The sequence below is a fragment of the Sabethes cyaneus genome, chromosome 1 (genome assembly GCF_943734655.1).
Source record: "Sabethes cyaneus chromosome 1, idSabCyanKW18_F2, whole genome shotgun sequence".
Taxonomy (NCBI): Eukaryota; Metazoa; Arthropoda; class Insecta; order Diptera; family Culicidae; genus Sabethes; species Sabethes cyaneus.
Genome location: NC_071353.1, coordinates 63,986,829 through 64,013,664, shown reverse-complemented (window position 1 = coordinate 64,013,664; position 26,836 = coordinate 63,986,829). Strand labels below are relative to the sequence as shown.

The 26,836-nt window shown below is 38.8% G+C and overlaps 2 protein-coding genes and 1 long non-coding RNA gene across 4 annotated transcripts in view; 1 reads left to right on the top strand and 2 right to left on the bottom strand.

Annotated features, from left to right (window-relative positions):
- LOC128733030 (uncharacterized) overlaps window positions 1–26,263 on the bottom strand; it is a 404,411-nt gene extending 378,148 nt beyond the window's left edge. Inside the window, exon 1 of one of the 2 annotated variants that reach the window (XM_053826572.1) lies at window positions 26,097–26,263. The gene's annotated coding sequence lies outside the window, so the exon portion shown is untranslated. Of the gene's footprint in view, window positions 1–25,991 lie in introns of both variants that reach the window. The other variant, XM_053826573.1, reaches the window with a different exon arrangement.
- Window positions 5,467–6,083, top strand: LOC128733031 (uncharacterized). Its single transcript, XR_008411860.1, has 4 exons — window positions 5,467–5,536; window positions 5,608–5,711; window positions 5,780–5,865; window positions 5,934–6,083. It is a non-coding gene; the product is annotated as an uncharacterized LOC128733031 (long non-coding RNA).
- LOC128745764 (uncharacterized) lies at window positions 6,200–7,036 on the bottom strand. Its single transcript, XM_053842841.1, has one exon. It carries the CDS (start codon window positions 7,034–7,036, stop codon window positions 6,200–6,202), a length of 837 nt encoding a protein of 278 aa, XP_053698816.1.
- Window positions 26,264–26,836: the final 573 nt, after the last annotated feature.

Sequence of the window (26,836 nt, the reverse complement as noted above, 5' to 3'; positions counted from 1 at the left end):
CTGATGCCAACCTCTAGGGCACAGCGCCCAGTATTGTAATGGCAAAGGTCAAAGGACAAACGATAACAATGGAGTTATCTCCAGAAAAGTGGAAAGTCATTGTAGAGAGACTTTTTCCGAGGTACAACCAAATGCCACCTACATCGTACTTAGATGTCGTGAACGCCGAGAGGGCGCAGGTCTCCAATAAGCAACTTGTAACGGTGGCAAAAGGGGGGCTCTGTAGCCGCAAGGTTACTGAGTCTGCTTTGACAAGCGTATGGTCGTGGGTTCGAATCTTAGTAGAATCAGGCCATTCGATGTCAAAGTGATTTTAGCATGGGTTTATTCTCTGGCCCCTCATCACCATTCCTTTATGCTGAGTTCTACATTATCCCGAAGGCGCTTTTTATGGTTAGTATAGTATGAGGACCTATTGAGGTAATGGGTTTGAACCTCATGAGGGCTCACCAGTGCTAACTATAACGAGGCGAAACAGGTTTGGTATAGTAGGACATGCATCGAAGCATGGATAAAACCCTCTACACATAAGCACGCATAAAAATATAAGCTTATCGTTTACTCAATAACGATAAAGCACAGAAATGCAGTGCAGAATACAGCATACACCCGGGAAACATTACAATAGATCAATAATGTTGTGGTCAAAGTGATAAGCCCATACAAAAAAAACGGTGGCAAAAGGACTAAAGGTAAAGGAAGACGTATTTAAGACGGTGCTACAGAAATATCTGGATGAAGGTCGCTATACGGGCATGTGGAAGACGTAGGGGCTAGTTTTACTATCGAAGCCGGGAAAGCCTCCTGAAGATCTAGCATCGTAGAGACCAATCTGTCCGCTAGATACAGTCGGCAAACTTCTAGAAAGGATTATCCTCAATAGACTGACGCAATTTACGGGAGCGCATACGGTCGATCTAAGAAACAATTTCGTTTTCGGGGCAGATCAACAGTTGATACCATTGGCACTGTACTGGAGAAGGCCGAAAAATCGACCAAAAAAAACAAAAAGGCTATTGATATTGCGCTGTGATAACGAACGATGTCAAAATTCCTTCAATAGTGCCAGCTGGGGGCATCGTCGCATTATTGCGCAAAATGTGGGCCGCTGGTAACTTGTTCAAGATCTTGAAGAGCTACTTCCAGAACAGAGTGATAGTCTATGAGCCTACCAAGGGATAGAGATCGGGAAACAGCACGGCGAAATTTTCTCAAAGTTCCATCCTCGGACCGACATTCTGGAACAGAATGTATAATGGTGTGCTGACAGTGAAGCTTCCCAAAATGGCAATGATGGTTGGTTTTCCGGACGATACAGTACTGTCGGTTGCAGGATAAACGCTGGAAGAGGTTAAATTGCTGGCCACTGAGACGATCAGACTGATGGAAAATTGGACACAGGGAGTAAAGCTGCAAATAACACACCACAAAACGGCAGAGTTGCTGGTCAATAACTGCAATGCACCGCGAGCGGAAGTTAAAGTAAGAGAGTCTGCCATAATCTTGAGGCGCGCAGTGAAGCATCTAGGGATCAACGTCGATCAACAGTCAACGAACTTTAACAGTCACGTGAACTATGCCTGAGAGCAAGCAGCAAAGACCAACATCGCAGTGGCTAGAATTATGCCAAACAGCTACGGAGTCAAATCTATATTTCATGGCTGCATGTCAACAATGCAATCGTATCGCAGACAAAAACCTCTACACAGCGGTTTCTGATATATCAGTTATGTACCTGAAATTTAAAAAATGCAAGAAACGAAATATATCAAAGGCACATTGAATCTTAAAATTTTACAGCCATTTCTTATGCAAATCTGTTTCTTAACTCTATTCTCTGTCTAATCTAATTTTTGAATGATGCTAATATAAGGCTCGCAAAAAAAAGAATAAAAAACCACATAACCATAGCAAAAAAAGAAAACCATTTCTTCGTGGACCGGTTTTTCGCATGCTTAGTTCATCATCTAGACGAAACGACGCGTTCCGCGCGAACTCGCCAACTAGTCCAAAATAACCTACTCCGATTGGATTAAAAATTTACATATTCAACCAAATAAATCCATTCACAGTGTTAGTCATATCGAATGGCCTTTAATTTTTGGAAGGGAGCATCACATATTAACAGACGTAACACTGAAGCCTCATTCCATTGCTAATAAAAACGATCATTTCAAATGTTCACTTAAGCCAAGACTCAAACAACAGTCGCTACGCGAGAACGCCGCTCACTTGCGCTGGCGCCGTTGTCAGATAATATACAAGTGAATTTGTAGCGAGCTGCTCTGCATAGCGCGAAGACTGCACCAGGTGATGCTAGTTTTTTTTTTATTTTTAGGGGTGTCATTGAAACGATGTTTTGTTAGAAAATTTGTTCGTAGTGTCACGTCTGTCAGTCTGTGGGAGCAGCATATTTGTGTGTGAACCTTAATTAAGGATTTTGGAATGATAGGTTCACCCACAAACAGTGTTTTAAGTGCGAGAATGTCGCTCGCCTGCACTAGCGCTGCTATATAAAATACTAGTAAATGGCATAGTTGAATTTATAGCAAGACATTTTGCGAAGCGCGAAGACTGCACCAGATGATGCTGGTGTTTTTTGCGAGATTTAGAATAATCATTTGAAGGACGTCTCGCTAGAAAACTTGTTCGAAGTGTTACATCTGTTAATCTGTGGTGGAAGCATCTGGTTTTTGGTACCATTTAAGATTTTAGCTTAGATTATTATTAAAGAGCATACATACGCCACTCTGCCCAGAAGTAATCGTCAGTGGCTTCTGATGACGAGAGGGTTTTATGGATTGTAAGCAGACTTTACTACAGACTACAGTCAACTTTATTTATTTATTTATTTATTGATTAACTGATTGATAGGCTTCGCCCGTTATCATCATTAAAACTAATTAATTATCACATAAAATTTACATAAAACAATCTAAAACTACACTTAATTTGCTGCTTTGTCATTTGAACATTAACAATATCTCGATAATTATTAAATATGGACATCATTCTGTATACTGGTTCGTTTCTAGCATAGTTTTGGACTCTATTTGTCAGTTGAAAAGGCCTAACCCGCCTCAACGAAGAACGTCCATCGTACACGGTTATCTGACTCAATAGATATGGCGAGTTATACCTGCCGCTGAGTAGATCCTTTAAGAAAAGAGCATCTGTGGTACGTCGTCTGCTCTCTAAGCTTTCCGTTCCAATCAACATGCATAACGACTTGTAATCGGGCATCTCTCCAGACCATCCTAAATTCCGAAGGGCATAGCGTATGATTTTTTTCTGAATTCGTTCGACTCGTTTCTTATGAACTTCATAGCATGGTTGCCAAATTATGCTCGCGTATTCAATACCACTGCGTACTACGGAATTGTATAGAGTAATGATAGTATACGGGTCATTCAGATCTCCACTAAGGCGTTTGATAAAACCGAACAGCGAATTTGCCTTTGCTACTATCTTTTCTACATGACGAACAAAGTTGAGCTCATTATCTATTTCTACTCCAAGATCACATACACAATCCTTTCTAGGAATTACGTCACCTTCTATTAAATATTTGTTTGTTTGGTTTTCGAGTGAACGAAACCACGCTGCACTTCGTTGTATTCACTTTGAGACCAAACATTTCGCAAAAGCCGACGAACCGATCGACGCTATCTTGAAGTATGCGACAATCTTTCATGCATTTTACTGGGAGAAAAATCTTAACATCGTCGGCATAAATTAGGACGTAAACATCGGGAAGTAGTTCCGGAAGCTCGTTCATGATAGTTACGAATAGTAAAGGTCCAAGATGACTCCCTTGGGGTACACCAGACCAAACGGGATACGACATTGATTTGCTTTTATCAATCTTGACATATTGCGATCGGTTTCTTAAATAATCGTTTATCCACTGCAGATTCATTCCGCCTATTCCATATTTTGGTAACACAGCTGTAATCGCATCTATATTAATTACGTCAAACGCTTTCGACATATCCGTGTAGATTGTATCCACCTGATAACCATCCATCATCCATTGCGCAGTTCTCGAGACAAATTCTGCCAAATTCGTTACCGTTGAGCGTTTTTTAAGAAAACCATGTTGAAAACTTGAAATTTTTGGTTCAATAACAAGATACAATTGCTCATATACCAGAGATTCAAACATTTTAGGTATGGCCGAGAGAATGGCAATTCCTCTGTAGTTCTCAACCGGCAGCTTAGAACCTTTTTTGTGAATGGGTATAATGTGCGAGATCTTCCATAACTTTGGGAATGAACCTGTTGCTAATGAGGCACTGAATAGGCTATGTAGTGGAGCTAATAAACCATCTACACAACTTCTTAACAAAGCATTCGGAATTCCGTCAGGCCCACTGGATTTAGAAGTATCTAAAGACAAAATCGCATTACGAATGTCTGTCAACGATAGTTCGAATGTAGCTGGTGTTGGATCTGATAACGGAGATACAGGGTATCCTGACCTTGGATTGGAGTTAAACACATTTTTAAAGAACTCAGAGAACAACTCAGCTGCTTCGAATGCATTTCCGGCTTTTTTGTCTTTATACGCAACATTTATCGGCAGTCCTTTGTCCTGGCGCTTCGAATTAACATAAGTCCAAAAGGTCTTCGGGTTGAGCTGAATGTCCCTCTGCAACCTGTCCATGTATAGTTTATGTTGTGCTCTATTCCTGGATTTAAAAGCATCACGAACTTGCCTATATGCCAATTCGTCGGAAGATAGCCTGCTTTTTCTGAATTTATTATACAGCTTTTTCTTCCTTTTTAATAGCGAGATTGTTTCACCGTCAAACCATGCGGGATAATTGGTTGCTAACTCACGTTTATCAATTATTGCGCAATGCCGGGATAGAACTTTATATACTGCATGGTAAAATGCTGTTACGTTGAAATCCAGTGCCGTTTCTACCAGAAAATAATTATTGTCCACACGGTCAAACGCTTCAAAACGATTAACAAAATTAATCATTTCGTCAGTTATCGGTTTCATTAAAGCAGCATCAAATAAGTCAGGGCAAATGAAAATATTTTGCCAGTTGATATGCGAAAGCTCGTCAGAAATTGCGGCAAAATTAGCGTGTCGTAAATTTAAACAAATTTTTGAGTCACCCTGTTCTCGAGTGGTATTGCTTCGATATGTTGCAATGTTGATAGCAATTGACATTGCGTTATGGTGCAATTCGTGCTGAATCAAGGGATCACTCACCTCAATTTGACAGCTTTCCTCGTCGTTCGTAAACACAAGATCCAAAAAACGATTATTATTGTTTGGAATTCCGCAGACTTGTGATAATCCGCAAGCCGCAAAATTATCAACCAGTACCACTTCTTCAGGAGAACGGACGTTGTAAGGTAAGAGCACTATATCCTCAGCATACTCATAGTGCCAATAAGTATTTTTCAAGTTAAAATCACCGATAACGTAAATTTTGCTTTCAGATTCCATTGAATCGATCAGTGTACGGACACTTTCAGTGTGTGACAAATAACGTTGGAAACTCGATCCAGGCGGTAGGTAAATGCAACATAGAATAATACTGATACTTCCAAAGGAAATCTTTACTGAAATTTCCTCGTTACACACAGATTCCCGTGCAACGCAACTTGAAAAGCGCTTACTAACGGCTATGAGAGTACCACCCCCGCTTTGTTTATCCGAGTTCGATGATGTTCTATCGCAGCGGTGAACGGTAAATCGGAACGGTTATCGGCAAAAATTTCTTGATTTGAAATTGATAAATCTAAATTTGTTTCACAGAAAATGTAGACATCATAATCATCTTCGAGCGCTGCCATGAAAATCAACGCAGTGCGTTTTGTGCTACGGATGCTGTTCATATTTTGGTAATACACATGCAGTTTGAAATCAATTGCCACAGTTAGTAAGCAGTTTTTTCCTTTGCTTGTTTCAGACGACCGAGTTGAACAGCCAGTGCGAACAATAGCAGTGTCGGACGGTAACGCGTGCAAAGGAGACCCAATCACATTTTTAGGCTGTGCGTGCAGTTGTTGCTGCGGCACGACAGTTGGCAAAGAAAACAATGAGGAACGATTTGTATCCACAGCAGACGGTAGGTATACATTAGGATATACGAACTGCTCATCTCTAGTGTATGTGATGAAATTCATTTCAGATAATCTACTATCTGCCATGAAATAGTCAACTGGTACGATGCAACTAATTTCCGATAGTGGGGGTGACGAAACTATCTGGCTGCGCTCTATGCTGTGTCTCGTCACCACGTCCCGAATCCCGAAATAAATGTACACCGCGCTCAATGTTAACAAATTCCCGGAAATAAATTCCCTTTTGCCAGGCCGCTGGCTGCATTGCCTTTTCTTTCATACTCGGATCGATTCCCACCTTGAATGATACAAACTTCAATTGATCCAAGTCTGTATCTTTACGCACCAATTTTACAACATCAACAGTTTGATCGGTTTCTAAATTCTGTTGCACAAGTCCTGCGATTTCATCCACAGTAGCGTGTGGAGAAAAGCGGGACAAAAACAGCCAGAATTTTGGATTTGATTGACTGACGATTAAGTTGTTCTCTGCTTCTTTTTTACCACATAGTGTTTTAACAGTGTTTGTGTCAGTAGGGGAAGAATCGACATGGATGCGCGGGCGCTTAGCTGGTCTGTTGCTGATTCTTGGCCAAGGGTTTCCATTCTGAGGTGTTGAAGGCTGTCTCGTTAAAATCTGATTTATCTTTTCCGTATTGCTTCTAATCTCAGATTTTAGTTCATCAAGAATTTGATGCTGCAATCCCCAAGTGGCTTGCAGATATTCTTTTGTTGAACCAAGAGCATCACGGAAACGAACACTGTTCATGAGATTTCTACATGCCGGGCACATCCAGAATATACCAGAGTTTAACTTCACTTCAGCCCACAAATCGGCTTTTATTTGCGCACATCCCAAATGGAAAACGGATTTGCAGAAACCCTGACAAATGATTGTTTGGGTTTCATCACTGATGTCAGTGGCACACGAATGGCACAGCGGTTGCATATTCGGAATACAGAAAACGATATATTCGACGATCCAAATTGATTAAACTTCAGTGTTTTAGAGAAACTCGACTATTCACAGTGAAGTTGATCAAAGAAAATTCGATAAAAAAACGGTATTTCTAGCAAAATTATCACAAATAACAGGAGATATAAAAAGCTTCTACAGAGCGGTTTGTTTACAAACAAACTTTCGCCAATTACACTAAGCTCTCAGCCCACTCAGTGAAAGACTTTCGTTAATTGGGCTGGAGCTGTCAAAACCAATGGATACATCGATTGTCTTTATCGAAATCGTCGCATTAAAGTTTGTACAAATATATACATATATTAAATACGGAATCAATCTTTTCGTTGTTGAACTTTATTTCTAGTTTGTTTAACAAGTAAACAGTTTAACAAGTAACAAGTTTCATACGACAATGTTAACCCTCTAGCGGGTAAGACCGTCTGTAGACGGCCTTCGCTTTTAAATCTCCAGAGCCACATACGAAATTTGTCTTGAGTTGAAAATATAAAAAATATGCTCAAAACAGATTTCCTGACCTTTCGATATTGATATCACAACATTCTGACCTTGCGTTCAAAAGTTATCATCTTTCAAAAACAAAAATTCCGAAAAATTCCGAAAAAAATTATGTTGCGAATATTCCCTTTTTTACTTTTGAAGAAAAAGGACATCTAGAACAAAATGTTCGACCTCAAATTTTTTCTATGAGTAATTTACATGCTTTATTTCAATTTTGTGATATATTTGAACTGAAAAAATATTTGGGTACAGCGTTAGGCATGAAAAACGAAAAGGAGAAATTGGACTTTTTCATTCCTAGCAATACTCCAGATAAATATTTTTCCATGAAAATTAACACTTGAGCTTGTTTTGAGTGTTCTTTCTTGATGAAGTAATCATTTGCTTGATCGCATCGGTTTTACGATGTTGCCCGTTAGAGGGTTAACATCGGCATTTTATACTGTTTCGCCGTGATGCTAAAAATGGGAGAGTCAAGCTCAAAAATGATCGGAAAACACTATGATACAATTGTATTCCATTCAAATAATTTTAATATTTTTTATATAAATTATTTTCTGAGTTTGAAACAGTTCATTCAAAAGCCCCACGGAAGAAAAAATACACTCAGAAATGACGCTCGATTTCGTTTTAGTTGGGCTATAGCCCAAAACCTGACCCATCTTTGTCAGCCCAGATGATACATCAGCTTTTCAGCAATATATGGGAAACCGCAGCTTTTCCGGTGGATGGATGCAGGGCATATTGGTCAAAGTCCCTAAGAAAGGAGACCAAACTAAATGCGGTAACTGGCGTGGCATCACGTTGTTCTGTATTACTCTCAAAGTACTCTGTAAGGTAATCCTCAACCGGATCCAGGAGAAGATCGACGCTACTCTCCGGCGGCAGCAAGCTGGATTCCGTACTGGCCGATCATGTGTAGACCATATCACAACGCTCCGGATTATATTGGAGCAGATCAACGAATTCCAGGACTCTCTTCTGCTGGTGTTCATTGACTTCGAAAAGGCGTTCGACCGACTCAGCCACGAACACTTCTAGGGCGCACTTAGGCATATAGGAGTTCCAGATAAGCTAGTCCATCTCATCGAGGCTCAGTACGAGGCGTTCTCGTGCAAGGTTTTGCACGATGGCGTCTTGTCCGACCATACAAGGGTTACTGCTGGCGTGAGACAGGGCTACATTTTTTCACCGCTTCTGTTCCTCATCGTTATGGATGAGATATTAGTTGGAGCAGTTGACAGTAGACCAAATCAAGGATTGCCTTGGAATCCTCTAACGATGGAGCAGCTAAATGACCTCGACCTAGCCGACGACATTGTCTTGCTCGCACAACGCCGAAACGATATGCAGAGCAAGTTAGACGACCTCTCCGAGAGCTCCCAGGCAGCAGGTCTCACAGTCAATGTAGCGAAGACTAAGCCACATATACCAATCGACAGGGTTCGACGAACTGAGCAATGTCTGTGTGTGTGTGTGTGTGTGTGTGTGTGTGTGTGTGTATGTATGTGCGGGGCGCAACTTTTCTATCGCCTGTTTCTCGGAGATGGCTGAACCGATTTGTTCGCTCTTACTTTTGTTTGAAAGGTATTATTGTCTAGTATATCACTATTGAATTAGTTCGAGGTCCGACATTTCGTTTAAAAGTTATAAGTAAAAACGTGAAAATTACGTGACACGATTTTCTCCGGAACCAAGTGACCGATTTCAACGATCTTGGTATCGAATGAAAGCTCTTGTTAACGCTAAATTTTTCGGGTAAATTTTATTGAAAACGAACAAGTAGTTTAAAAGTTATCCTAAAAAACCTGTTTTGACAAGGTAATAATTATCGCCTGTTTCTTAGAGATGGCTAAACCGACTTAGGCGCTATTAGTCTCATTTGAAAGGTAACATAGCCTAATAGATCACTATTGATTTGTTTTTTGATTGGACGTTTAATTTGAAAGTTACGAGCAATTGAATACAACACATTAAAATTTACAATAATTTATAACCATTTCATCTAAGATGATTTATCTAGTTTGAATTATTTTGACATCAAATTAGAGATTTTAATGCTGCAAATATATCTGCAAAATTTCAGTAGAATTGGTTTTGCCGATCAAAAGATATTAACCCTCCAACACTCGCGCCAACTTTTGTAATACGGGTTATTCGCGCGCACAATGGCCCAAAGCCAAAAAGACATGCGCACTAGAGTTTTGACTGGGAAAACTTGGTTTTAGGTTTATGGAACCTTTGGGAGAATTACTTGAAATTGAAAGTTCTATCGTCTGGTGTAATTTAAATTTTGATTAATCCCCCTAAAAGTGGAATAAAAAACATATTTTTCTTCAGTTTCAATATAACACATTGATGTATTCTGCAAAGTTTTAGAGTATATTATTACAAGAAATTTTGCTGAAGACAGTAATCCCCTATCTCTTCAGCGAAGCTAGAAAAATATTATTTATTGTATATGAATTAGTGAAATCAGTTTTTTATTTTAGCTCTTTTCGTAATTGTTGTATGACTTTTTCATGTATTACAAAGTTGCACAAATAGTAAAAATACACAACTTTGCTGAACGTAGTTTACCTCTATGTTTGCTTGTTTAGGAACTGTAGAACTTTGATTATAAAAAATACCCTAATTTTGACCCCGAATTACTCGACTACCAATAGACGGATACATTTTAAACATTTTACATTATTGCTGATTGTTTAGATGCATACAGACACCATTTTTCCATATGAAGAAACGAGAGAAAATTCCAGGCCAATTCCGGTACACCTCATATGCTGATTGCTTCATTTCTGTGATGTCAGTTTATGCTGATCAATTTTCCCAACAATTTAAAGTATTAATGCATTGAATAACTATGACATTTTGCTCATAACAAGTTTATTGAAGAATATACGTTAGTTACACAACGATTTGTAACTTTATAACAATATGGCGTTCAAAAACCTACACGTGTTATACAAAATACAACAGCGTGCGTAACCGAATGTTAATAAAAATTGATGAAATTTATTCTAGAAAACTTTATTGGTGTGAATCAAATAGGCATTACAGGAAATTATGCATAGTTCAAAAATCTATAAACTAGACCTTCACTACGCAATGTATATGTTAAAGAATAATATTTGCTCTTACAACCTACTTTTACTTGCACTTACTCAAATTATTAACATCTTACTTATCCTTATTCAGCAATTTCATGAAAAAAGGATCTATCAAAATTTATAAGTGGTCATATTTTGTTCAAATTTTGTAAACGTATTCAATTATCAAAAATTTTATGTAAACCAACGCACTACGCAACGTTAACCAATAGATGGATTATACTCCGAAGACGTGTCGGTTTCTATCTCAAATAGCAAGTAAGACCGTATAACAAAGGTTCCTTTCACCACTAGGTGGATTAAATCGGTTTTTTTGTATAATAACACTTATCTGTGGGTTTTACTCGAAAAAAGAGTATTAACGCTTCCACATGAAATAAAAATGGAAGTACAAATAATGTAATTTTCGAAAATTTCGGCTTTTTTTCGATTTTGACTCTATTTTGGAAGGTTTTTGCATGCAGAATAATAACGTATATATCAAAAGCTAGAATAAATTCGGATTACACGATTAAACTTCAAGTAAAAATTCCAAAACTCTTAATTTTTTTTGCGTGATTAAAAAAATCTCTTTGTTTTTTATTCAGTTGTCTAACATCGGAAGGACAAATTAAAAAATATTTGTAATGACCTAATGTAAATGTTTATATTTCTCATTTATTTAGATTGTACCGATAAATAATTTTGTATTAACAATTATATATTGCTTGGTTTAATATAATATGTAAATACAACGATAAAGATAAAAAGTAAAACTGATTTGAAAAGATATTGTAGAAACAAAAACTTCTTGAAGTTTTATTATAACGTAGCTTGCTGGCTCTATAGACGTCCTGGCTGGAATTTTAACAGAAGCTGCAAGAATAAATGGTTCAGGAGTATAAAACAAAGCAAAAGGCAGCAGATAACCAAAAATAACAATAGAAATACCATTTTTCGCTAATTAAACAAATACAAGTTCCTATCATTTTTCCTAAATTCAGTATAAAAACTGGTTGATTGATGAAGAAAACTGAAAACGGTTAAAAAGTAACCTGGGGCAACCGTGAATAAAACGCAAGTATCAGAATATGGCGTTTCCAACCTATCAAATAACTCTGAATGCAGGTTTTCTTTTGTGATTGTAAATAATAACTTTACTACAAAAGAGTTATGCAAAAAAAGGAAATGTTTGGCCAGAATTAATAGACAATGTTCTCAATTTTATTCCAATTATCATTACCTATCTGATGAATTAGAATGTAATAACACAAACAGCCGCAAGCATAGTCAATCTCACCGCAAAATGCTGTAAAGAAGCCCTTGAATACGTTTGCCAAAGAGCAATGCAAATATGTGGTTAGTACAATTTTCGTTAAGTGAGCGCGTTTCTGATGGTTGCCCATTACCTTTAAACCGCAAATAATCTCAAGCATCACATGGAATTCAAAGAATCATTCAAGGAGAACTCATAAACTATGAAGGTGAGCTTTATTGCCCATGGATAGACTAATTTCTTTACGTAATTGAGCCATAAAAAGTAATTGAATATGAAATAGGTGAATTATAAATGATAATCACGAAGAATCAATGTGGTAATTACCGCAACTGCGCGGCAAATGTCCCACATAAAAATTGTTTGTTACGGCAGCTATTTTTCGAGATGAATTTGAGAAAATTAGAAAATTTAAATGCCTCATAAAAACAGTATCAATTATAATGGCTATGCATGTTTGCAAGTTCAGAATCAAATAAAGTAATTTGCAATAGAACTTTGTAACAAATGATTTTCATTGAAATTGGTTGTGCATATCACCGCAATCGAGATTACATTTTCTTTACTACTTGCTACAATTAAAAACAAATGAGTTATTCTCGATAATTGCTCGCATTGAATATCTTTAACAACGGACGTAAGCCAGTCGCCATTTAAAACTTGACCAGGTCACATAATCTAATGACTTCAAACAAGCGAGTTCAATATTGGATTTTTATTACTCTATTTATTTACAGAAGCACAATCGGATATAGCTGCATATTGGTGCGACGTAAATTAAAAATAACCCCTGTTAGGATAAATTCATACAGCCCTGTGATTTATCCGTCATCGACTTTGATCGTCATCGACTTTGCCGTCATCGAGCTTACATAAGTAGCAAGTGGAAGAAGCTTAACCTGTTTGCCAAGTCATTGCTCTGGCCAACATTAGCATTATAAAATGCATCGTCAATTCGATTATTGCTATAAGTGATATTATTTAAAGTAGTTTCAGTAGTAGAAGTTTAAATTTTCAGGCAACAATTAAAAATTGTTAATTGATTAAAAATGTTAAGATTAAAGAAGGTCATTCCAGCGGGGGCATGGTATTCTGAAACAGAAATCCAGTATGTGTTAGTAAGGATAAATAATAATTTTTGATATGGTTATTACCGCAACAATTATTGTCGGAAATTTGTCACTAAAGTTTATCTTAGTTGCTGACGAATTGTGAGTAATACGCTCAGCTGCTTATCCGACAATTCCTGTCTCTGCTTCTTCGTGGTACCAGCAGGAATACGAGTAACTTTAGTGACAATCGGGTACCTAACCGCGGTGGAAATTAAGGTCGTTTGCTGACAGGGAAGGGGAAATCATTGTTCTCGTGTAAGTGTGAGACGCATAACAGTAACGATGGTCCTCCGGCAACACTAAACTCCGGGGTTTAGTGCAGGTCTTACAAGCCATCCGTGAAAAATACCAGTACAGGAAGCATGTAATGTAAATAAATACGGACCGGAATAATCGGTATAGACCAAGGCAACCAAAAAGGACTAACGATTAGAAGCTTGGAACATGGAGCTGCAAGCCTCTCAATATTCTGGGAAGTACCCACATGCTACCCACATGCACTGCTTGGGGAGACTCCCATCGTACATCTAGCGAAAGTTAGCAGGCTACGGTGGGCCGGACACGTCGTAAGGATGCCGGACGACAGTGCGACGAAAATAGTCCTCTTCAACAACCCCACCGGCACCAGGAACAGGGGGGCCCAACGTGCACGATGGCTCGACCAGGTCTTAATTTTTTTATCACCATCCGAAGGCGCTAGAAGGTGTTATGAAACGTGCGGGTTTCAACATGCGGGCCACGATCTTCAATAAAATTACCCAATTTCTTTGCTTCGCTGTCGACGTGGACATTGTCGGAAAAACGTTCCAGGCGGTTGCTGAGCAGTATAACGAACTGAATCGTGAAGCAGTGGAGGTTGGATTAGTGGTGAATACGTCTAAGGCCTAGTAAATGGGGGGCTCCGTAGCCGCAAGGTTACCGAGTCTGCTTTGACAAGCGAGTGGTCGTGAGTTCGAATCTTAGTAGAATCAAGCCATTCGATGTCAAGTGACTTTAGCATGGGTTTATTCTCAGGCCCCTCCATTTACCCTTCCTTCGTGCTGAATTCTACATTTACCCCCTGAAGCCTCTTGACAGTGCAAATGCAAATTGCTCACTCAATAGCGATTATAGCAAAAAGAAATGCAGTGCAGGTCATACAGCAAACACCCGGGCGATATTACAATAGATCAACCATACTGGTCGCAGTAATGAGTCCACACATGGGAAAAAAGGCCTAGTACATACATGTTATAGTGTGGTTATCGACGGGGACGAGCTCGAGGTGATGGATGAATTTGTATTCTTTGGGTCGTTGATGAATCGTGCTCACTAGGGACTCCACAAGACTCTATGGTCTGGTAAGTCTCATCCCCGTTCCAAATATACTACGTACAAAACACTAATAGAACCAGTAGTCCTCTGCAGGCACGAAACGTGAACAATGCTCGACGGGGACTTGAAAGCACAGGCCGTTTTTGAACGTTATGTGCTTAGGGCCACCTTTGGCGATGCATGTGAGAACGGTGTATGGAGGAGAAGGATGAACCACGAGCTTGCGCAGCTTTTTGGTGAACCCAGTATCCAGAAAGTTTCTAAAGCTGGAAGGGTACAACAACCACGCAAAAATGGTGTTCGTCTCGAATCCGGTTGATACCAGCCGCGGAGGTGCGCAGCGTTCTCGATGGTTAAACCATGTGGAGTGTGGGACATTCGTAAAATTGGATAGGAACAGCCATGGACCGAGTTTGTTGGTAGAACGTTGTTATACAGGTGAAATCTGGAAAGACAACGAATGCACCACTTTCTGTGCTTCGGTGACCTCTGCGAAGTCTGCTGCTTAGCTAACCCGCTTAAAGCTTTGTGGGATCTGCTTGCGCAAAAAGGTCGTAAACTCCCAACCAGAAAACTTCAGCTAAAATTGGAAATATCAATCTACCTACGTGTTCACTTCTTAGTATCCAGCTGAAAAGAAATCAGCTCAAGAAAAAATTCTGATATTTTTATCTAAGACATTTTGACAACTGTAAGGCAAGCAACTACCTGTCATTTTTTCTTGTGGTAATAATGCGTCGAACATTATTCCGTACGGAAAAGTGATGATTCAATTCACTTGCACGCAACACTGCGCCATCTGAAGGTGGAATATTTCTTGTGAGGTGTATACTAGTAAAGAAATCGCGTTGGGGTGAACCAACCAACGGTTGAAAGTCCCATCAAATAGTAAATAAATATATAAAGAAATCGCGAACGGAAAATCTTTTCTTTAGCATTTATATGTTTATTTTTCAGACTATAGATTACAAAGGCGACAAAGCACTCAAAAATCGCTAAATTTTTGTCGTTTGCCAAGCTGGGGTTTTCTTCAGAGAGTTGGCGGAAGCTGCCAGTCTTGCGACTATTTTAAAGTGGTTATACATTCACTGAACTTACGACGGAACTACGAACAGCGACAGTGCAGAAAAGTATTCGCCACCTGCACTATCAAGGTTTAGATACTCAAAAAGAGTTTCCTTCTACTCGCTGGTACTGACGAAGAGATGGTAAGGTGCCTGGAGGTCACGGTACCGATACTCGAACCATGAGAAGACGCACTACTTCAAACATATCTTCTGAGCTTCAGCACTTTACGGTTCGAGCTACTCGATGGCAAGATGGCAGCTCCATCGAGAATCAATAGCGTGGCCCTAGTAAAGCAAATTTCCCAAATCGTGCTACAAACAATCACGGAAAAACAATGGAACACTGCCGACTAAAAGAATCAAGATACTTGGAACTGCAGAGCGCTCAATTTTATAGTTGTCGATCGAGTGCAGTTTGAATAGATTGAACCCCGCAAATTCAACAGCATCGTGCCGCAGGAAATTTGTCACGATGCACAGTGGTTCAAACAGCGAAATACGTGATCGTTTGATATAGCGCCGAAACGAGAAGTTTTTCCCATATAGTACCTTTAGGAACATTTCTTGATATAACAAGCCCCTTCTTGTGAGAGAAATCATTGGGTGATTAATTCCCTTGAAAGTGAGATACGAAATTTATTTTCTCGTACATTCGAGATACAGGTTTGGTATTTTCGGCAAAGTTGTAGTAAATATCAATACAAACAACTTTGTCAAAGACACCATACTTATATCTCTTCATGGAAATTGTCTATGAAGCGTTATTCGTGGACAAACCCTTCGAAACAGTTTTTAAACCCTGACTTATTCAGGTCAACTTTTACGTGTTCATAGTGTTCTAGAAAGCTGTTTATCTTACTAAAATCAACGTTTTTGTAGAACATTATTATACGCGATTTTCTGCAGTTTCGGAGATTTTGAGCATTTTTGATGAAAAATAGTACTACTTTGAGCTTAAATATTTCCCAAGGTGGCAAATGGTGGCAGATCAAACAACTCCTACTTAAAAGTACAACAAAAAACCTTTAAAAGCAAGTGTCAATTGGCTGTATCTGTTTGTATCCTCAAAAGTTATAATTGTTATAAAAATCCATCTCAGTCATGTTTATAGAACAATTAAAATGTACTTCGGATGCAATAAACGCCATTTTGTTTACGTTGACAATCTCTTTCTAACAAGTCGAGTTACCAGCAATTTTTTAGCCTAGTTTCGAGTCGGAAATGAATGTAGACTTAAAATTATTTGGCGCAATTAATAAGAGTGATGCTTCCAAATAACTAACTTAAGTTTATTTTGTTCAATACCTTGGATTGGTGTCTTTTCAAAAGATTACACTCATAATGGGCTGGTACCGAATGGCCGAAACACAGATGTTCGAATCACGAGTGGCCGAAATTCAAATGACCGAATTTCAGCAACAGTCACAGAAGGCAGAATTTTCTCGGAATGACTAAATAACTATTTAATTAGAAAACACGAATTGACAAGCAGTTAACAATTAACTTTAATCAAACCAAATATAAAATAAGCCACACATCTTTTTGTTGTCATTTTAAGTACGATTTGTTCGTTCTGCCACCATTTGCCACCTTGGGAAATATTTAAGCTCAAAGAAACACTATTTTTCATCAAAAAAGCTCAAAATCTCCGCAACTTCAGAAAATCACGTATAATAATGTTCCATAAAAACGTTGATTTTAGCAAGATAAACAACTTTCTAGAATACTATAAACACGTAAAAGTTGACCAGAATAAGTCAGGGTTTAAAAACTGTTTTAAAGGGTTTGTCCTCGAATAACGCTTCATAGATAATTTCCATGAAGAGATATAAGTATGGTGTCTTTGACAAAGTTATTTGCATTGATATTTGCTACAACTATGCTGAAAGTACCAAACCCGTATCTCGAATGTACGAGAAAATAAATTTCGTATCTCACTTTTAAGGGAATTAATCACCCAAAGATTTTCCTCACAAGAAGGGACTTGGTATACCATGAAATGTTCCTAAAGACACTATATACGAAAAACTTCACGTTTTGACGCAATATCACACGATCACGTATTTCGCTTTTTGGACCACTGTGCGATGGAGAGAATGTACGAGAGATCCGTCCCACAGGCTCAGTTTTACCAGAGGAGTAGAGCACCCAATGAGCTGCGAATGAGATTTGTCCTGGTGGGCAAAATGTAGTATCACTCGGTGGACTTATGTTCACGTACCTATTGTGGATTAAACCACCGTTTTTTCAACAACAGGAGCGTAGGTGAACCCGATGACGAGAAGAACTTACGCGCAACTGGAGACAACGTACGACACCAGTTCGCAACGGGACATCGATTTTCGATACAATTCTTCTATCATCACAAACGTACGCTTCCTACAGGGTTCAAGTATTGACCCTGACCCTAGTATCACATACCCATAACTATCAACTGTATACTATACACGTCGAAGCCGTCCTTCTTGGCAACATCATGCAGCAAAAAAGCCGCAATCTGCCAAAAGCTGGGAGAGACTGTTAAAGTCAATAGGATCGGTGCACTGGCCCCGCAGGTGTCCTGTACTCTGGCTGGCTGCGAAGTCTGTTGTATAAATACAGAAGGTCAAGTTTCGATAACGGAATGTAGCATCTAGGCTTTGCTTTGCTTTTTACCAAAAGCTACGCGCGAATATTGGATGAGGTACGACTTTCTTTTTGCTCCGGGCTGAAGAGGAAATAGAACTTCGGTAAATTTTCTAAGCATTGCAATTAAGGAGAACTTGGCCAAGTATCAACGAGCACAGCGCCAGTTGACCTTGAAAAGGAAAAAGCGTAAGAAGAAAGACGTAATTTTTTTTTGTTTAGATTATAGTCACTTTAATCAGTTTTCGGGTCATTCGTGACTTCTGCAGGGTTGGGAATTGAACCCGGGTCCTTGGCATGAGAGGCGTGAATGCTAACCACTACACCGGGACTGACCCCAAAGACGTAGATTGCGAAGTAAACAATATTGAAAGGGTGTCCCACATCAAATTGCACCACGAAAGAAACGTTGTAGAAAATTACTTGATTGACCGATCTTTTACACACTTTCAGGCAATAAAACATAACCCATTAGTAAGCTTTTGGTATATTTATTTCATTCAACTTCGATACCATAACCGCATGCTCGCGTCTTACGGTTTACTTCATTCATAAGATTCTGTACAACATCTGACTGCAACTTCTCTTTCAGAAACCCACTTTTCTCTCATGTCTTCCTCAGAATTGACCTCTTTGGGATACTTCCGTAGTGTCTGCTGCATAATAGTCCAGTATTTTTCGATGGGCCTTAGTTCCGGGGCGTTGGGGGGGTCGGGTACGAAAGTAACTCCGTTGGCTTGGTGCCACTCCAGGGCATTCTTTGAATAGTGGCACGAAGCTAGATCCGGCCAGAAAATCGTAGGGCCGTCCTGTTGCTTCAGCAAAGGAAGCAGACGTTTCTGTAGACACTCTAAACTACTTCTACCCAAAATTTCAAGAGAAAATACCCAATAGGTAATTTACTACAGCGTTTCTTCCGTGGTGCAATTTGATGTGGGACACCCTTTAAAAGCACTTTTTTTTTATTTTATTGTTTTTCAATGCATGATTTTTCGGTCTACTTTATTCAACCGAATGAGGATTTTTTAGGTTTAATCGAAAGTTACTAATATTGCAGTGACATCGGTTGAGTATTTAGTATTACCAGCTCATGATAATTCTTAGAGGAAGACAACTCAAGAATTAAACGGTCCACTAATGGTTAATTTACCCTAATTAATACATCAATTTATTTCGACACATTCAGGTGCTTCGAAACCACTTAAATGGCTATGTACCGTTATAGTTTCAGAAGTCTAATTTTAGGTTTCGGCAACTGCTATAGTTCACCTGTATAAAGGGCTCAACCCGTCTGCAGCATACTTTCCACTTGCAATGAACTGTATTCATTTTGCTAACTTAATACTTTTCCAACAACTGAGAGCTCTCGATACAAGCCACCACCGATAAAACGACGGAATGAACCGGTTCGGCAACATTGTTGCAATATTTACTTTTTGGCAACGATTTATGTGTTTGTAATCGCGAACCCAAGCCACGCGATTTTTTTTCTTGCCTTGCAGCTTCAACAAAAGTACTTGAGAAATGCACAAAAATAGAACCCACGAGATGATGCATCGAACGGGTGCAAGTGGCATGGCAGTGGTAACGAAGACGCTAGTGGTGTAGCGTGGCGTACAAGCCGGTATGCAGATAGTATGAACACACGGAAAAAGTAGTGGTTAATGAGAAGAGAGTTGGATTGTGTTTCGCTCTCCATTGGTATTATTACACTGAAATATTTTGCAGGCAAAGTCGCTAATTCCTTGTAGTCAAAAACCAAGCTGGCATGAGATGTACGTAAAGAAATTGAAACAATTTAATTTTTTATTAATTTTCCTTTATGACTCAAAGAGTTCCTAGTTAAGGAGGAACATTCATATGTACATATAAATATATGTACAAATATTGACATTTACATGATAACTGAGCACCCTATCTTGCTCGAGGTTAACTTTCAACTACTTTTAACTGCAAGGAAATGGATGTTCTTGGCAACAAATAACCAGAAAATATTTGTTTTGTTAGAATAATTATCTGTTTTCTGCAATTGAAAGTAGTGCGCCATGCGCCTCCATTACATTACCAAAGCTTTATTATTTGAAAATGAGATATAGTAACGTAAAATTATACTTTTTTGAATTTTTGATAAATTATGAGAAACATTCTCAGTTTCAGATTGCACGTCGTGCAAATTAACGGGGTTAAAATTAAAAAGTGTTCAGATTAAAAACGATCAAACGAACGGGGGTCCACATTGCAGGTAAAAACAAAACACCATACGACTCCATAGCATTCTAGCAACCTTGCTTTTTGAAAAATATGATTGTAATATTTTGTGCAAATATCTGTAAATGGTGTAAAACTGTTTTATAAAATGAGAATTCTTTTTTGAAAAAATTATGAAGGTCTATGCCTAATGGCACGAACGAGGGGCTCACGTAGGACTACAAATGCTGGTTCAATTAGAAAAAGTTTGAATTTTAATCAAGCAGATCAAGCAGAATTTTAATTTATGAGAATATTTTATAAAGATTTTGTCCTTCCGGTGTTGGGCAGCTGAAAGTGGGGAAGGAAACAAAGAGATTTTTTAATTGAGTAAAATAAGATGCGTTTTAAGCATTTTTACTTGAAATTCAAATGAGAGAACGAGTCTGTTCTGGTTTTTCATTAACATATACGTTATTATTTTCCATGCAAAACCTACGAACAGTGAGACAAAAACGAAATAATTTTTTTTGTCGATTTTTGGGAATTCCATTCAAAATTTCCATTCCGTTCCCTGCTAGAAGTGTTAACACTCCGCACACTCATTTTCGAGCTCTTTAGGCTATAAAGCCAACAGACAATTGGTTTTATAAAAAAATCCGATTTTCATCCAATTTCAAAGGAGGGGGGATGACAAAACCTTTACCAATAATTTGCAATGGCCTTACTGTATTGTAATAAATGCTCTTAAACATTGCTATAAATTTGATATAAAAAGACAAGTTTAAATTTCCAAAATGCCCGTGCTCTGTATACCATATTTATCCGTTTCTAGTTCTAGAGTTTGTAGTTCCACTAAGAGTTCATTTCTTAATCATTTTGAAAATTTTTGTTTGACTTGTAAAACTGGTCATCTGTAGATAACTAGCTTGAAACTGTTAACTGGTTTAAGGATCTGGTCTTAGGATCAGTTTGTATATGATTTTTCCCCGTTCTTCCAATGTTAGTCCTTTACAAAAATACATTTACTCCCTCATATGAAATTCCTTAATCGATTTGAACGAAATTGACTGCAAATGCTAGGAGAGCCTTCGAAACCCATATACATATAAGTCGATATAAAAATGATAATAGTTATAAGTCGATTAAAGAACCTTTGAGAAAATGGGGTATTGTGATTTGCATATCTATTTATATAAGAGGCTTATGTCTGTACCAAAAACCAGGTCTCTGAAAGGACGCCATAAAAGGCTTATCGGTAATTAAAAACAGGCCCCTGGCAGGACTTCATGTTTTCGTAGCAATGAGTTCTATTCTCAGTCACCTCACTGGTCGGCTGCTGGAATGCTCGATTGCTCAACTGGTTGACTAGACTGCTCGACTGGACTGGTCGATTCTAGATTAGACTGCTCGGTGTGATTGCTCGACTGGACTGCTTAACTAAACCGCTCGACTGAACTGCTCGATTCGACTGCTCGACTCAACTGCTTGATTGGACAGATCGACTTGACTGCTTGACTGAACAGGTTGATTTTACTGCTCGAGTGGACTACTCTACTTAACTACTCGATTCAACTCCTTGACACATTTGCTTGACTTATTACTCCACACGACTGCTCGACTTAATTGCACGATTCAACTGCTCGACTGGACTGTTCTATTCGATTGCTCAACTGGACTGCTTGACTGGACAGCATGATTCATCTGCTCGACTCAACTGTTCGCTTCGACGCTCGACTCAACTGCTCGGTTCAACTGCTTGATTCCACTGCTCGACTGAACTACTCGACTCAACTGCTCGACTCGACTACTCAACTCAACTGCCTACTGGACTACTCGACTCGACTGCTTGACTCAGCTGCTCAACTGGACTACTCGACTCAACTGCTCGAATAAACTGCTCGACTGGACTATTCGACTCAACTGGTCGACTTGAGTGCTCGGCTTGACTGCTCGACTCGACTGCACGACCCAACTGCTTGACTCGATTGCTTGATTCGACTACTCGACTCGCCTGCTCAATTCGATTGCTTGTCGCGATATCATATGGTCGGTGTTAAATCAGACCGAACCAAGTCATAAAATTTTAAAAAATGTGTTAATAATAGAAAAAGATCAAGAATTTTCTAAGCAAAATTTTACTCTAATCAGAATACATAAATGTTGCAAACAGCCAGAAGTTTTTATTCAGTTAAATAAAATCCAATACGACTATTAAAACTATTTGTTTCAGTTTCCGGCAACGACTCTTTTATGTACAACATCTTAGAGCAAAATTATGTTAATTCAAAGAACTAATACAAAGATTAAACATCTTCGCAAACACTGGCTTACGGAATGTATCCGCAGTTTTCTGAGTTCTGAACAGACATTTATATTTTCCGGATCGTAAGTTTATATATATAGTTTTTGAACTAAAAGTGTATTCAGAATAAAATTCCATAGCGACTTATGAGGCAACTAGAACTTTAATTTGAAACTAATATCATTAAAACCGGTTCCTCCATCTTTGAGTAAAATGAGTGAGATTGAAAGTGTTACATACACACACATACATGTTACACACAGGCACATACACACATGCACAAATACACACATACACAAGGGGCAGTATTGACAAGAGTCCATGGGCTTCGATGATCCCCAGTGTCCACTACGAGTCGGGGAGCTAGCCTACGATGTGACGGGGTTTGACAGTGGGCTCTGTCGACTGTCTATAAAATACCACAATGTTGGAAAGCAGCTTCGCCTGAGCGAGCCGGTGTCGCTTAAAGCACTTTAGTCCATAGAGCGCCAGCGCCATCCAACATAGGCGACATCCATTTAGTACGTCATGCAAATTTTGACCAAAATCAAACCCCCCTCCCCCCTTTGTCACACATTCATGACCCCCCTGAGAAAGTACGTCACGTCACGGCTACCCCCCCCCCTCTCAGCAAAATTATTAAATGTAGATCCCTACTTTTTTATTTCAAGCTATCAATATAATTCACTTCAATCAAGACATCAAATAACAAAACAGAACCAGGAAATAAAATAAATAAAAAAAGGAGTTTGAAAGAATCAGGACTTCCTGTTGACGCCTTGCAACAACACGCGGAAGAACTTGACGGATTTTGTCATTTTGTGTATTTTTGCAATGTATACAACATTACCTTAGATGTGAAATTTAATAAGTGGCACAAACTCTATCCTTCTGGGAGCTTTTGAGTGAGGGACAGTATAGACTATACGGAAGAAACTTAAAACCAGCCGTGGAACTTCAGTATGAGTTCATGTTCATCGATTGAGTCCAGCACGAATATCAAGGGGAAATATTGCCATTGGTTTGTGCGACTGCTGTATGCGGTTGCAAAAATCTTTTAGGCAAGGAGCAAGGTACTCAAGGAGCTCTTCAGTGGTGTGCAGCATATTCTGCAAGGCCGAATAAATTTTACATATAAAATTTTTTTCATGTGACGTCACATAACTTTTACCCTACCCTACGTCACAAATCGTCACGCTTAGGTCAATCCCCCGTCCCCCCTATAAGCGTGACGTACTTTGTGGATGACACCCCTGGTCTCGAAATATTGTTCAAAAGGGAGGCCAAGAAAAAAATAATAAACATCAAACCTTCAAAACGGAAACAAAGGAGTAGAAATCAGCATTGCCATATTCCATACTAAAACTCCATTTTTAAAGCAGAAGAAGATGCACAGTATAAAAGCAATATAACTTAACATGACTTGATTTGATGTTAATGTCGGAGCCACCATTGATCCCAATAATAATCACATGACAATAGTCCGAAAAGTTTCGAACAATTCAGTAACATCCTTTCTGCATGCATTCAATGCGTGGTAAAATATTGTATTTGTAAGGTAAAATTGTAAGCTTTATGTCCCCAACATCCAAAATTAGGGTAAGTTGGACACTACGGAATAAAACGACCAATTGGAGCCCCGAAAGCACTGAAAACTGATATTCCGGAGTGTCTAATTTGTTGTATTTCTATTTTAATCTATCTACTACCGATGACAGCATAAAATAACCGTCCTGCAATTTGGAATATATCCGTGAAAAGCGGTACCAAATTTCACTAATATATTGTTTAGTTTATTGATGCCTCAATCTAATTCGGTTCTTTAAAAACAAGTTAAAATAAAATGGAATAAGATTTAAAGTAAATGGAGCCAAAAGTCTGATTCCAAGCACATCCAATTTTTGGCTTTGGTGACCGCTTGCGACCTGTAGCAGGAATCAAAAAACTTAGTTGGTGAAGGAAAGTTGATCGAGACTAAGCGGATAATTACTTTAACTTTGCACATATTGGGTAATTTAGAGATGTAAACTCGGTGAACTGTAAAAAATCTGCTTATCACTAAAGAATGCAACATAATATGTATGACACTTTATTTTTTTGCCCCTTCAATTTTCGATAATTTTGGAAGGGGATGGGCGACATAAACTTTATTTCAAATTTGTATGAGCCTAAATGAAAATGAAATAAAACGAACGGATAAGACTCAAAGGAGACAACCGCGCACGTCCCAAGGTCGGTAATCGTCGACGGCGACAAAGTAGAAGATGGGTTCCGTATTCAGAATTGCTGGTGAACGCAGATAATAATACATATAAGTAGGGAGATCAAGTAACGCATTCGAGCAAGAAACCAGGCCTTCGTTGGCATTCGATTCGCTATGATTTTGAAGCATATGCCGTCGTACCAAGCTGACAATGTACAAAACTTCTGGAAATTGGCGTTGAGTGGCCCATCATCGACTTGAATGAGCACGACTGCTGGTAACTACACGTGTCACCTCGATCACCTCGGCTCTATGCTGCCGACGAGGACAATAATTTCATCTTTTTCTCCTTATTCTAGGACAGCCTAATTTTTATGTTCTCCGAATTGATGATGTCGCGAATGATTTTTCACATGAGCGTTATCATACCGATAAACTAGACTACAATTTCGCTTCCAAATGCTTATACAAGCACTGATAAGCATTAGGTTCAGGGTACTTGCATAAATCCCGAAAGATTTCATGTCAAATCGCAAAACCGAGTCGATTAGTTCATACCATTTTAATCATTGCACATTGAATAGTTTTTTTGTATAGACTTTCACCGTCGTAGAATACTTTATTCGCATTTTCACTACACTTCTTAGTAAGAAACGAAAACAGAATCATTTCAGTGTATCGATTTACGTGTGCGACTGAATTCGATTCACTCGAAATAGCGTCGTCTCGCCCCAGTCACTGTTCGATATTTCAACCAGTAGATAGGTGGGCAAGTAAGTTTTCGCGGCACCGTGGAATACCTTTCCGATGCACTCGCTGTTTCCACTTTGATCCTCACTTTTCCGTATAGGTATTGTGCACTTTAGGAAGCACTTTTAAGGTACGTTAATGTGCTATGCATTTTAGCAGCAACTTTATGCGCTTCAAATCGGCAATCGCTCGTATTGATCACACAAACTGGAAACTAATATACGTATACCAGATTAGATTTTTCTGGCCCACCAGTAAACACATTGCGGAAGGTCAGTTGAATGGCTCCCGCTTCCATCAAATTGCATAAAATGCAGTTTATCTAGGAAATAGTGACATTTATTAGACAAACTCAAGATATATTCTTGCAGCTTCATCCCATACGATCTACTATACTTATATTGCCATTCGTCGATTTCTCACATACATCTATGGACCGAGGAATGCAACAAGTTTCCATAGCATCATTACTCGATTAAACGTTTGACAAAACACTCACTTGAATATTAACCACTCAATATTATTGCAACAAAACCTTGCACTGCCATGCTCCAACAGGTTTACTTTCTTCTTCGTGATAATATAGATGTTAGCAGTTGGTTACCTTAAAACCATGTCGTCAGCTTCTGGTTAGCGTTTTAGTTATCCTACTCCCAGCGACATTTAGTTAAACTGAGAGTAGTTTCCGTAACCAATCGAACAGGAAAACCACTGAAAATTACGCCTTTAATCAGAACACAACACGACTAGAATTTACAGCACTCCGGTGTAGATGCATTCGCGACAATCAGTGGTTATATTAAGAAACTGCAAGTACGTTGTAAAAATGAACTGAACTCACCAGCAATACTGTACTGCAAATGTGTGCTCGCAAGCTACAAAGTATTACCCGTTTGCCATGTGCGAGAACTGTGTTTGGTATTTTACTATATGCAGTGGAGCCAGACGCAAGCAGCATGTGCATTTACAAACTGCATACTCGCTGTACGTTGGTATTGGAGAGAAATTAAAAGTACAGTAAGTTTGCTTTTGTACGGACCGATTTTTTCGTAACATAATAATTATTACTATTGATTATTGTTTGCAGATCCTGTAGGATGGTGCCAGTCTTTTACTTTTGGGTACCTCTTTACCACACATCCGTACACCCGTCTGTACAATATTCATCTACCAATGAAAGCGACTTGAGACAATGATTGTATGGCAGTTTATTATGTGCAAATAACATGAACACTCCATTCATAGAATATCTCGCAGACTTGGTATGAGAGAAAGATGAACTATTGCAGTGAATAAGCATAAAATGAATAAATGTGTTAATGCTATGAAATACTATTAATAGTT

Bases quoted from the DNA above. Each gene is read 5' to 3' on its own strand.
- LOC128745764 (XM_053842841.1), bottom strand. From the start codon at position 7,036: ATGCAACCGCTGTGCCATTCGTGTGCCACTGACATCAGTGATGAAACC.